This window comes from Papaver somniferum, unplaced genomic scaffold (genome assembly GCF_003573695.1).
Source record: "Papaver somniferum cultivar HN1 unplaced genomic scaffold, ASM357369v1 unplaced-scaffold_115, whole genome shotgun sequence".
Classification (NCBI taxonomy): Eukaryota; Viridiplantae; Streptophyta; class Magnoliopsida; order Ranunculales; family Papaveraceae; genus Papaver; species Papaver somniferum.
The window spans coordinates 243,862-255,626 of record NW_020620492.1 but is presented as its reverse complement, the minus strand read 5'-3'; the positions used below and the strand labels follow the sequence as shown (position 1 = coordinate 255,626).

At 37.1% G+C, this 11,765-nt stretch overlaps 4 protein-coding genes across 4 annotated transcripts; 3 read left to right on the top strand and 1 right to left on the bottom strand.

The window, feature by feature from the left end:
- The first annotated feature begins 725 nt into the window (after positions 1 to 725).
- LOC113329042 (CASP-like protein 4B4) lies at positions 726 to 1,715 on the top strand. The gene is made up of 3 exons (XM_026576015.1): positions 726 to 1,000; positions 1,117 to 1,252; positions 1,338 to 1,715. Exons 1-3 carry the CDS (start codon positions 792 to 794, stop codon positions 1,530 to 1,532), a joined length of 540 nt encoding a protein of 179 aa, XP_026431800.1. The 5' UTR covers positions 726 to 791; the 3' UTR covers positions 1,533 to 1,715.
- A 651-nt stretch (positions 1,716 to 2,366) lies between these two features.
- LOC113329281 (CASP-like protein 4B1) lies at positions 2,367 to 3,330 on the top strand. The gene is made up of 3 exons (XM_026576239.1): positions 2,367 to 2,671; positions 2,787 to 2,922; positions 3,029 to 3,330. Exons 1-3 carry the CDS (start codon positions 2,388 to 2,390, stop codon positions 3,218 to 3,220), a joined length of 612 nt encoding a protein of 203 aa, XP_026432024.1. The 5' UTR covers positions 2,367 to 2,387; the 3' UTR covers positions 3,221 to 3,330.
- Positions 3,331 to 5,185: 1,855 nt separating this feature from the next.
- On the bottom strand, positions 5,186 to 6,205 carry LOC113329057 (pentatricopeptide repeat-containing protein At1g62590-like). Its single transcript, XM_026576027.1, has one exon. It carries the CDS (start codon positions 6,203 to 6,205, stop codon positions 5,186 to 5,188), a length of 1,020 nt encoding a protein of 339 aa, XP_026431812.1.
- A 1,346-nt stretch (positions 6,206 to 7,551) lies between these two features.
- On the top strand, positions 7,552 to 8,181 carry LOC113329056 (CASP-like protein 4B4). Its single transcript, XM_026576026.1, has 3 exons — positions 7,552 to 7,646; positions 7,744 to 7,879; positions 7,966 to 8,181. Exons 1-3 carry the CDS (start codon positions 7,603 to 7,605, stop codon positions 8,179 to 8,181), a joined length of 396 nt encoding a protein of 131 aa, XP_026431811.1. The 5' UTR covers positions 7,552 to 7,602.
- Positions 8,182 to 11,765: the final 3,584 nt, after the last annotated feature.

The window sequence follows — 11,765 nt, the reverse complement described above, 5'->3', positions numbered from 1 at the left end:
ATCTACATATCTAATTCGTATCACTTTGTTTATTTCTATTTCGAACCTATATTCGATTTTGGTTCATTTCTCCTTAATCTAATAATTTCACTGAATAATTTTAGATTTGACCTCGAAAGCAAAGTCAATGGATAAACTCTCCACGACGCAGTCAAACAATTGAGTTGTCAACATCTAATTGGCTAGGTTCACACTTCCTATTTTTTAAAATATATTTATTTTTATGTCAAAGGTTAAATTCTTCGCTTATCATCACAAAATTACGGAGAATGTTGAAAATAGGGAAGAAGTGGTCTTGATTGTTTGAAAAGTGATGGATAAGTAGGTTCACCCGTAGACTCTCCAAATCATATCTTAGCAATTACAAGTTGATGATATATTAACGCGCTTCATTTTCGTACACGCATAAGAATTCATCGCTTTCAACCCAACTTGGTACGAACTAGCTTTTCTTTTTTGTATTAGAATGAGTGTGCATGCATGCTTATCGACTAAAGAAGGCTTTGGTTGACCAAAGCAACTATTTTAGAAGTTTAGTTTAAACTTCCGACCTCCATAGTTTCTTTCATGGGACCTCATTGGCCGCAATTTTTTGTATAGTAGTAAGAAAACTGGTTCTAATCAAAGAGTACTAGTCAAACATAACTTTAAGTTGTCAAAGAAACAAATACTATTAAAACCTCTTTACACTCCCATCTCTTAACATACAAACACTACTGATCTTCTTTCCTCGGCTCAAATTCATCCCAATACCTCTTAATATTAGTTTGATCGGTATATCAGAGTCAACAATGGAGAACTACAAAGAAACAAAACCTTCTGCACCATCGGCCAACCCTCGGACAGACATGGAGTCTGGTGGTCAAGCAATTCCGGCTGCGAGGCCAGGAAAGAGTGAGAAAGTAAGTTTGATTCTGAGGGTTGCAGCTTTAGTGTTCTCGGTAGTTTCATTCATTATTATGGCTTGTACCAAAAATTTCGATGGATTACATCAGTTAAGGTACGTAGCAGTCTAATCTGACTCATCTTAGCTTCTTAATTTTGTTTGCTGATGATCATTTCAAATTAAATCGGTGCGTGATTCGTTAACTAATATTTTTGTGGGAGTTTCTGCAGGTATTTATTGGCTGCTGGCATCCTTTGCACGGTATACACAACGTTTCAAGTTACACGCCAAAGTTACTATATTTCGACGGGAAAATCTCTTTTTGAGCAGCGTACTACCAGTCTTGTTGACTTCTTCGGAGATCAGGTGGGTTATATTGAGCTGAGTGCTTTTTTGTGACCTATGTACAAAATGCTTCATTTTCTTATGCTGCTGATTTGTTTTTACCCAGATAATTGCATACCTGTTGGTATCCTCTGCATCAGCAGCGGCTCCATTTATAGCTACGATGAGGGAGGTGGAATATGAGTTGTTAGCGAGTAACGAGACATCAAGTATGATTGCAGCTTCCACCAGCATGGCTTTCCTTGCGTTCTTAAATTTGGCCGCGTCAGCTACGATATCTGCTTTTAAGCTCAACAAATAGAACATTTCAAAACTTGTCTAAAAAAATTCTTCTAGATTTGTATGAAAAAGGAAAAAAAAGGATTCCTAAACTGTTTTGTTTCATTTATTTTTGTTGCTTGTTTGGTATAACGTGTTTGCTTTTGTACCACAAGTGTGTCATATTTGATAAACGATATATTTTAATTTTTGTGTTTTATTATATGATTCAACTTGGTTACGCTGTTTCATGACAGAAAAAAATGGTAGTAAATCTCTAAATATTTGTATCAGTATTCAAGTGCTGACTAACTAACTTTTAGCGGAAGATGATCAGTAGCCTGACTGAGTTTCGAATTCAGGTCACTGACATCACCATCTAATAGCCTGGTATCACCACCAGCATCTCTCATATTTATGGTCATAGATTTGAATCGTAATCCTCGTATTAGGAATTTTTATTTTTTAATAGGAATGAAAATACATTGTATTAAGAACTTAAATTAAATTTTACATAAAAGGAGTATTTCATGAAATCTCCAAACTCGTGAGCGAAGACTCGTCAGCTGACCTCGTATTAGGAATTTGATTTTAGAATAATGGAGGAATTTCAAGACAAGAATGTTAGCTGTCATGGACCCAATCAGCCGATTTCATCATTAATTGGGGGCCCACGGTCTAACTGGATCAAGCTCAATTTTGCTGTCAAACATTCCTTCCAAAGTTTTTCTTGGGCCTCCATTAATAACTGGCCAATTACTTCACGACACGTAGGAGTTGGGCATTGGGACAAATCCTAACTGTCATCTTACTTGTCACTGTCTGAAAGAAACTCCGGCCATTAAATCCTCGTTTTCCCCAAACTCAAATTTATCCCAATACTTTGAACCTTGAATCAATGGAGAATCCCGCAGAAACCACGACTAAAACTCCGGTCGAAGAACCGGTGGAGTATGTTCAAGATGAGGTCGAGGCGAGTAAGAAACCTCACACAGACGTGGAGTCGTCCGGTGGCGAGGCGACAACCACATCCATTCTTAGACGATGGAAGATTAAAGATGTGTTGAAGAAAGGGGGTTTGGTTTTAAGAATTGCAGCTTTGGTTTTCTCAATTCTTTCGTTTATAATTATGGTTAGTAATAAACACCGAGGCCAAAATTTCGACGATGTTGAAGAATACAGGTAACCCCGATTCTACCCCTTTTATTAACAGTGATTTTCTTGTTTTGCCGGATTTGTGAAGGATTCCGATGAATTGGATTAGATTATAGCTAATTTAAATTTGGTGGAGTTGCAGGTATCTAGTGGCTATTGGCATACTTTCGACATTATACACTGGTTTCCAAGTTGGCCGTCAAGTTCATCACATGTCAACCGGCATATCTTTGTTTGATCACCGGACTTCCGGTCTGGTCGATTTCTTTGGTGATCAGGTAAGTTATTAGATTCAGTTTTTAGTGAATTATTGGTTAGTGACAGTGAATTGGATTATCTAGATGTTGCTTCGTTCGTTAACATAGCGTATGATATGATTAGCAGATTGTTGCGTATCTACTGCTATCATCTGCTTCTGCGGCAGTTCCACATACAAATTGGCTTAGGGAAAATGCAGATAACATATTCACAGATACAGCTGCGGCATCCATCAGTATGGCGTTTTTCGCATTCTTCTCTCTGGCAGGGTCAGCTATGATATCTGGTTATAAGCTTTCTGCTCAAAACTACATTTAAAGTTACAGAGAATTCCAAAATTGTTCCTTACTTTTTTCTTTGTACCGCTCGCAATTGTGTCGATTATGTGCTCAGTAATTCATGATTTAGATTTACTCTAGCTGTGATAAGAGAGTGATTAAGTCCTGTTGTTCTCTTGTATCTAAAATGTTCAGTTTCCCGGCCACTTATGATCCTGAGACATCCTTCTCAGCATTCTTCAGGGGAGCAAACTTCCATGGATTATGACGGAAATGCCATAAGATAGTGCTGTAAGGTCTTAACATTTTTAGCAAAGATCGAGACATGCACAGATAAGCGACTACAGGCCGTGCAGATTTTCATGAAATAATAGATTTAGGATATGTTACTAAGAATCAATAACCTTGCAAAAGAATCTTGACGCGGGGCTACTTACCTTTACAAAATCAGAGTCCCCAATCTTATCCTAGTGGACATCACATCTTCTGTAGCCAAAGTTTTCCGCTGAACTCAACCATTGCAAATGCATTAAGCCAAAACCGCAACGATAACCATAAGCCTGAAATTCAGAACTTGGAGATTCAGAATATAGCAATACATATACATCGATAGCATATCCTTAAGGTGAAATTTCCTTAATTTTTCCTATTAAGCATGTTAAATGTGCTCAAGGGGAATTTTCTACAGCAATTTATACTGTCGACGCAAGGAAAACTAACTACATACCCTAATGATTCAACAACTTCCAGAGACTGTTTTTGCAGTACCACTACCCATGTCAAAACAATGTCTATCCCTGATATGGCAATCACAAAGAACAAGCTGAATCACATGGTCAGGTGAAATACATGCTGTGAACAGACTTCAACATCAAGGTTGAATATACTATACACTAGCCGTGGTATGGTAATGGCCAGTGATGGCAAGTGACAACAAGCTAACGAGATGATTCGGTGGACTACTTAAATGCTAGAACTGAAGTTTTATACACCCTTATTGCAAATTCTTCACCACCATCTTTTGTCGAATGATAAACATTGAACTACTGTAACAGAAAAAAAAAGAAAAAAAAGAACAATACTTCATTGACACAAATATCAGAAAAAAAAAAAGTGTCTGCAGGGAGAACTGCAGCTATCCATGGCATCATATATACCATCATTCAGCAGTTTGAACAACCCCATACAAGTTCTTTGATATCCTATTCAGCAGTAGCAAGCATGGTCTGATCTTCCTCTAGTTATACCAATGGTAATGCTCAAACATTTTGATGAACATAAGTTGTAACAGGGTTCGCCATGCTTATATGTGTCCTACCTTCCAACTCCTCTAATGGAGAAGGTAGAATATGAATAGTAAACTTCTGATTTAGAGATAGTTTGAAAAGGTCTTGATAAAACACCACTATCTTGTTTGTTTTACTAGCTATGGCTGCTGATGTAAATTTATTTCTAATGTGAACTTCCTGTTTGTAGATTTGTAAAGAGACTACAGTAGGGCACATTACAAAGTCCTAAGACATTACGCATTTCCTCATCTGAGAAACTTAAAATTGATGCTAATGACAACAAACAATGAAAATGCTAGATAGATGTGTACCTGTTAATCTTCTCTTGTCATCAACGGAAATAAATCCCCATTTTGTTATAGCAACATGCCAACATCTCTAACCGCTGCTTCAGCCTGGAACCTTGTATTTGCCACCTGACAGTTTTCTGCCCAAGCTTACAGTTTGAACATTATTTTCATGAATGAATTAATCTGAACGATTAACTAAAGAACAGACTATAAACTCAAATTGCATTGCTTTTCTTGCAAAAGTTTATCCTATTAAGAAAACTTATGAACTAGAGAAAAGCAGAGAAAGAATAAGAAAACATAGAAGTTCAGTTACAAACTATACAAGGCTACACAAATTTCCTACAAGTTTTTCTGTTTTTTTAACACAGGAGTAGGCAAGTAAGAAATCTAATCTACCTCAACAGTTACAAATTTGGCGGAAAATTACAAATTCTTTAGCTCATCTGCCAAGAGAGTGTTTGTTAACAAGGAAACGACAGAATCACTCGGGACAAATTTTCTTTTGCGCATCCTGCCAAGGAATTGCAATGCGTTGTCAGTCTCCTTTGCTCTAAGAAAACCCTTAGTGATGGTATCATATGTTCTAGCATTTGGCAAACAACCCTTCTCTTCCATTTCAATGATTAGATTTTTAGCCTCCAATATCATATTGCTGTAAAAGAGGCCAGTTATCATTGTGGTATACGTTACTATGTTGGGCACTAATCCTTTATTGGGGATTTCACTAAATAGTTTTCTCGCATCTTCCAACTTGCCAGCTCGGAACATGCCATGAATAAGAATACTGTACATATTAACATCAGCTAAGATACCAGTACCCTTTATGGATTCAAACAATTCTACTGCCTCCTTAACTTTTCCATTCTTGCAGTACCCATCCAACACTGTACGGTATGTGACACTGTCTGGAGATAGACCAAAAGATTGCATCTCACTAAACAAATTTTGTGCTGTTCTGACTCTTCCATCACGGTATAGTCCCCTTAACAGTGTAGTGTAAACAAAAGCTGTATGTTGGAATCCATTTTGTTTCATTTTCTTGAACAGCTTTAGAGCTTCATCCAACTTACGGTTCTTGCAATACCCATCAATTAATATAGTGCAACTGATATCATCCGGTTCAAGGCCCCTATCTACCATCGACTCAAACAGTTTCACCGCATCTTGCAAACGACCTGCTAAGCACAGACCATCCATCACTGAGTTGTAAGTAATCTGATTACGCTTTATGTTTAACTTGTCCATCAATTTAAATAAGCCACAAGCATCTTTGGTCTTCCCATCTTTACAACATGAATCTATTAATATATTAAAGGTTATTGTATCCGGTGAAATTCCTCGATCCAGCATTTCATCAAAATATCGTCTTGCTTCTTCCCATTGACCATGTAAGCAGTGACCATCAATCAAACAACTATACGTGACTAGTGAATCCTTGACCATGTAAGCAGTGACTATCCATTGTGGGTATTATTAGTTTAACTGTGGATGGAGAACATGAGAGTTCTCTAGGATAACTGCGCTCGAAATTGGAATCTAAGAGTTCACTATGTTCGGTACGTTGGTGTTTGTATTACGCCAATCCATGCTGTTTTTAATGTGTGGAGTGAATCCTTCGTTTATCGGCTGCTGGTTTTATTTGGTCATACCATGTTTTAGAGGTGTTTGTAAATGAATCAAAGCATTATTGAGGTAGACTGCTGGAGGACAAGGGTTTATTTGATGTATTTGATGTCTGCCACAAGGGTTTGGGCACTCGAAAATTCTAACTATCATATGTTTCTTTGTTAGGAGTTCCTTGGCCTGTGACCATGGATGTCCTGTAATTGTGGGGTTATAGCACAAACACTAACCCATTGGAGTTGCTCCTACAACGTCTTTCTAACGTGTTGGATTGCAGAGCTTTGGTAGTTTTTGTTGATTGAGTTTCTGACTCTGGAAATGTTTAGAGCTTCTTTGGAGACCAGAAGCTTCTGGATTTGAAATTACTTGGAAATTTGGTTCTCAAACTAACTTTAATTTTTCGACTTACACACTCTTTTGTATTTCAATGTTAAAATCTTCCAAAACGTAATATAGATTCACTTACATTCTTGGACAGAAATTTTAATTATCTAGGAGATGAATTATCCAAGAACATTCTTGAATTTGCATTCATTTATAATATTCAATCAGCGTAATATTTGCAAATTTAAGAATATTTCATAGTACGACTTCATCATATGCCAACTGCCAAGTAACACCCCTTCACGATTTTTGTTGAATCATTATCATCACTAATCAAGTTTCGGACCAATCAAAATGCTAGAAAATATGTCTAACCTGGTTTATTATCAGAACCTGTTGTCAAGAGAAAATTTCAAACCTTAAAGCTGTTTAGAATCCTTAAAACAACTATTTGCTTGTAGCTGTTTTGTATCGGAATTGAAATTTTGTTGATTAAAGTAAGCACTAAAGCAGCTAATTAGACGCTTAGTTTAAACTTGCAACATGGATAGTTGCTCTCAAGTCATGAACCCCGGCAGGCCAGCTAATTATAAGGAATGCATGTGCTATAAAAACATCTTCAAACCCCATTTTTAACACACACAATCACTAATTTCCAATAACGCAATTTCATCATCCCTCTAGCTTGCTTGGTATATCCAGAGTTAACGATGGAGTCTGGTGGCCAAGCAACAGTTGGGGGGAAGGCGGCAGAGGTGCCATCAAAACCTGGTGGCCAACCAACACTACTGAGGCCGATTGGGACCACGGCGTCAACTGAGAGTTTGTTGAAGTATGGAAGTTTGATTTTGAGGACCGCAACTTTTGTCTTCTCCTTAATCTGATTCGCAGTTATGGCTAGTAAGAAGGGTTTCAACACCACAATCAAAGGATTCAGGTAGCCGTCTAATCCAATTCACGTTAACCTTCTTGCGCCAAATAATTTTCCATTTGTTCGTTAACTAATTAATACTTTGTGGGAGCTAATTATGCAGTTATGTATTGGCCGCTTGCGTCATTTCTGCGGTATACACATTGCTTCAGAATCTTCGTCACTTCAACTACCTCTCCACTGGAAATCTTCTGCTTGAGGCATGCGCTTCGAATCTTGTAGATTTCCTTGGAGATCAGGTAACCTGTTGATATAATGGTCTAGAATTGAATGTTTCATTTTCTTATGGTTAATTTCTCATTTGGTGATGTGTTTTATTATTCAGATTGTTGCGTATCTGTTATTATCGTCTGCATCAGCGGCAACTCCGAGTATAGAGTTGATAAGGGGACTCGAAAAGTCATTCAAGTCATTCGGAGCTACTACGAAAGGATCAAGTGTGAGTTCAGCTTCAACGGCCATGGCTTTCTTGGCTTTCTTTCCTTTGGCGTTGTCAGCTATGATATCTGGTTATAAGCTCTCTACCAAAACTTACGTTTGAAATTCCGAAAATTGATTGAAGACTGTGTTCTAATTTGTACGTACTGCCAGCAGTGATTATGTACTCCATGTAATATTCATTTTTGTGTTATGTTGTAACGAAAAGTCTAAACAGACTTAGCGAATGAACATTGCTAAACCGGTTTTGCCATTTGTAATTACTTTTTTTTTCTTTCTTTTCATCTGTACTGTCCCTGAAAATTGTTAAAAACCACTCCAAAACTGCTCCTCACGTAACCTTGTAACTGGATCCTATGGCATAACCCATAGCCTACAAGGTCCACTATTCCTCTTTGAAGGTATTTCAGGTTGAATGTGGTTATGAAGTGGCTTTTTCCACGTCCACAAGAATCATTATAATAGTTTTACCTTAATAAAGTTCGTTGAGAGCGATGGTGTTTGCAATCTTAATCGTGTTACCCACTTGACAGTGATGAACAAGGAATCTCGACCAGTCAAATGGAAGAAATTTTCTATTTCTATTTTAATTAGTAGTATATAGTTTTGGGACCAATTATTCTTGTTTGTCTTTAAAAAAAAGTTTCCTTCAAACTAGTAACGGCTAGCATTTTGGGCTTTTTTCAACCACGCCACAAAAGTATCTTCCAAGTCTGATATGGCATTGCTCGTCAATCTTGTGAATGTGCACCACATAAGACCTACTCTCTCAAGGGATAAATGAGTACAAATTTGTTGGAGGACAGGTCTTGGCAAATATCATGCATAAATAACAATAAAATTCATATCTCCACTAATGTTGAAGTTGAAGTTGAAGTTAATAAAAAAAAAGAAAAAAAAAAGCCGTTGGTTCAGGGACGGACCCAAAAAGAATGAACTTCCTTTTATGACCGGGCTAAAAGCCTGAACGGGAAGACTACCCGGGTTAAAGCTCCTTTAAACCCAGTGATAGGTCGGTCCATGCATTGCTTATACACGCATAAATATCACATGACTCAAAAATTTAGTTCCAGATAATTTGTTTCTAGCTGATTTTGCATAAGAATTGGAATAATCTTTACTATTATAATGCAAAGAGCCTATTTAGGGCCTTTTTACTTGAATGCCATCGCACATAAAATGAAAATAAAAATAATTTGAGGCTATATCCGTCAAACACTAACCTTCAGAAAGCAAAGGATAAAAAGGTCATTATCAGGGTCGAACTCTCGAGAAGCCAGTTCAAATTTCAAATCGCCAAGACCAACGCAATCGGTCTGGATGGGTGAGGATGCTTGAATTTTTTCTCTGTGTTACTGTTTGAATGAAGAAACTGTTGTTGATGATATTTGTTCTGCAACTTTTTGGAGCTGAAGAAAAGTTATGAGCAAAGAGAAGATGATGAATCGGAAAAAAGTAAGTCATCCATTTTATTCTGTTTTTGTTGATTCATTATTATTAGGGGTTTATCATGAATTAGGGGTTTTCATATTACATTGAAAATTTGAAATTTGACAGCGCAAGAGGTAGAGGAGGAGAAGAGAAGGCAGAAGAATTATCGTGACAGGGCTAAAGAACTTAGAGAAGATCAAATTCGTGATTATGAACTTAATTAGGTTAATCTAAGGCCAGAAAATGCTATGAAGATATCCATTGAGAATAGGTATCTCGGAGGTATGCCAGTTCTCGAGTCACTTAATATTAGTGGGGACATTTTGTTAGATTTTTGGTACGCATTTTTGCTAAGTCGTTGTTTGTTTTTTGAAGGTAATGCGTTACTTAATTTGGAAATATGAAAAGCACACCCTATAGTTGGCATGTATTAGTTTACGTAAGGATTGAGTCATAGATTATGTCATGAACGTGTTATATGAAATGTTGATTAGAAATCTGAAGTATGTACAAGTTCAGTCAGTTTGAGACTAATTTCAACTGTTCAAAAGCATTTTGTTTAGGTGTGTTTAAATTCCAAACGGAACAAGCACAGAATAGCAGGTTACGGAAATGAATTGATTTTGTTACTGAAGTATTGCTATGCATGTGATCCATATAATTGGCCAGGTATATACAGTTTGAGTGTTTCTCAATGTTGATTTTTTAAGTTTCTACTCAGTGTACTTACTTAACTGAAATAGGAACTAATGTGGAGTGAATTTACTAATTTAGTTGTTTGTGCATCAAAGGGTCCTCTTTTTGGATCATACGTTTGTTAGTTTCTTAGAGACATGTAAAGGTCTACGTTATGTCTATGAGACGGCTTATACAGAAGTTTTATCCTCCTTGAAATTTGATTCAAGTAAAATTAGCTCATAGCTTTATCCATGAGTTGTATTTTAGCTGCCTTTGACCTAAAACTATCTTAAATGTTTTATATTTAGTCTCTGTTCACAACTTCTGTGTGCAGTTTGTGGATTCTGCGTAATTTATTTCCCAAATGTCCCTTACAGCACAAAGGAGACAGATTTCGCTCTTGCGGCACTTATGGAAATACGTACACAGTACAAAGCAACACTAGAGCTTATTGGGGTATCATATAAATGGCTGTTAGAACTGTGGAGAACACCGGTGGCCAATATCATGTTCATCTCACTATTTCAGACGTTCAGGTAAGTCATTTTGTGGCTGTGTTACAGAATCTTAATCCATTACCTCTTCTTTTTGGGTTATTTTGTGTAATCTGGAACATTCAATTTATATACAGTTTTTCACTATAAAAAGAGTTGATACTAACGTTGGCCACCTAATGCTGTTGTAGTGATTACCATTACCGTTATTTTGGTTGGTGTAGTGATGGGGCGTGGGATATGATGCGTGAATTTGATGGTAACATTCCTCTCAAGCTTTTGATAATTTTCAGGTTAGTCATAACTTGGACTGATGTATGCTTTAGTTTGACGATTTAAAAATGCTTATTTCGTAGCCCGGATATCTCTACCCATGGCTACCAATTTCATGATGGGAAATTGAACTTGAAAGTCAATCTCATCTCCATACCCATAGTGTAGTGAGTGCACATAAATGAGCTTTTGTTTCTATTACGTTTTTCTGTTTTTGTAGTTCGCCATTATAGGTAACCTGTTGTCCAGCTGTTAGAAAGTTAAATTTTAACATTCTCTATTGCATTTCCCTCATGGGGAAGATTCTGTATGTCTCTTTTTCTTTTTTCTTTTTTGTACCTCTTGTCATGTCCATTGGCTGTGATTCTAGGGTCTTCATGCATAAGTATTAATGAGTATTGTGCTGGCTGTTATACGAAATATTCAGTTCACAGCAAACCAAGCACATTAAATTAGTCACTTCTTTATGCCTGTAACTTACTACCCCTATTTTTGAAAAAGAGGAACTCTCACTTTTTCATTTTAGACTAAAGATTGGCCAAATTGGAAAGTTGATAGTAACTCTTGGCCAGAAACGGAGGGAGCAATATGTCAGCCAAAAATATCTAGCTAGCTTGAATTATCCGTAATGGAGTCTGGTGCCCAACCAACAACGACGACCGCAACCTCGATGTTGACCATGGGTTTATTGAAGTATGGAAGTTTGGCATTAAGTTCCGCAGCTTCTGTATTCTCGGTAAATTCATTCACGATTATGGCTAGTATCAAAGGTTTCCACATATTCCATGAATTCAGGTAGTCGATCGCTATA

Bases quoted from the DNA above. Each gene is read 5' to 3' on its own strand.
- LOC113329281 (XM_026576239.1), top strand. From the start codon at position 2,388: ATGGAGAATCCCGCAGAAACCACGACTAAAACTCCGGTCGAAGAACCG. The intron at 2,672-2,786 runs GTAACCCCGATT...GTGGAGTTGCAG, and splicing joins GACGATGTTGAAGAATACAG to GTATCTAGTGGCTATTGGCA. The intron at 2,923-3,028 runs GTAAGTTATTAG...TATGATTAGCAG, and splicing joins TCGATTTCTTTGGTGATCAG to ATTGTTGCGTATCTACTGCT.
- LOC113329042 (XM_026576015.1), top strand. From the start codon at position 792: ATGGAGAACTACAAAGAAACAAAACCTTCTGCACCATCGGCCAACCCT. The intron at 1,001-1,116 runs GTACGTAGCAGT...GAGTTTCTGCAG, and splicing joins GATGGATTACATCAGTTAAG to GTATTTATTGGCTGCTGGCA. The intron at 1,253-1,337 runs GTGGGTTATATT...GTTTTTACCCAG, and splicing joins TTGACTTCTTCGGAGATCAG to ATAATTGCATACCTGTTGGT.
- LOC113329056 (XM_026576026.1), top strand. From the start codon at position 7,603: ATGGCTAGTAAGAAGGGTTTCAACACCACAATCAAAGGATTCAG. The intron at 7,647-7,743 runs GTAGCCGTCTAA...CTAATTATGCAG, and splicing joins ACCACAATCAAAGGATTCAG to TTATGTATTGGCCGCTTGCG. The intron at 7,880-7,965 runs GTAACCTGTTGA...TTTATTATTCAG, and splicing joins TAGATTTCCTTGGAGATCAG to ATTGTTGCGTATCTGTTATT.
- LOC113329057 (XM_026576027.1), bottom strand. From the start codon at position 6,205: ATGGTCAAGGATTCACTAGTCACGTATAGTTGTTTGATTGATGGTCAC.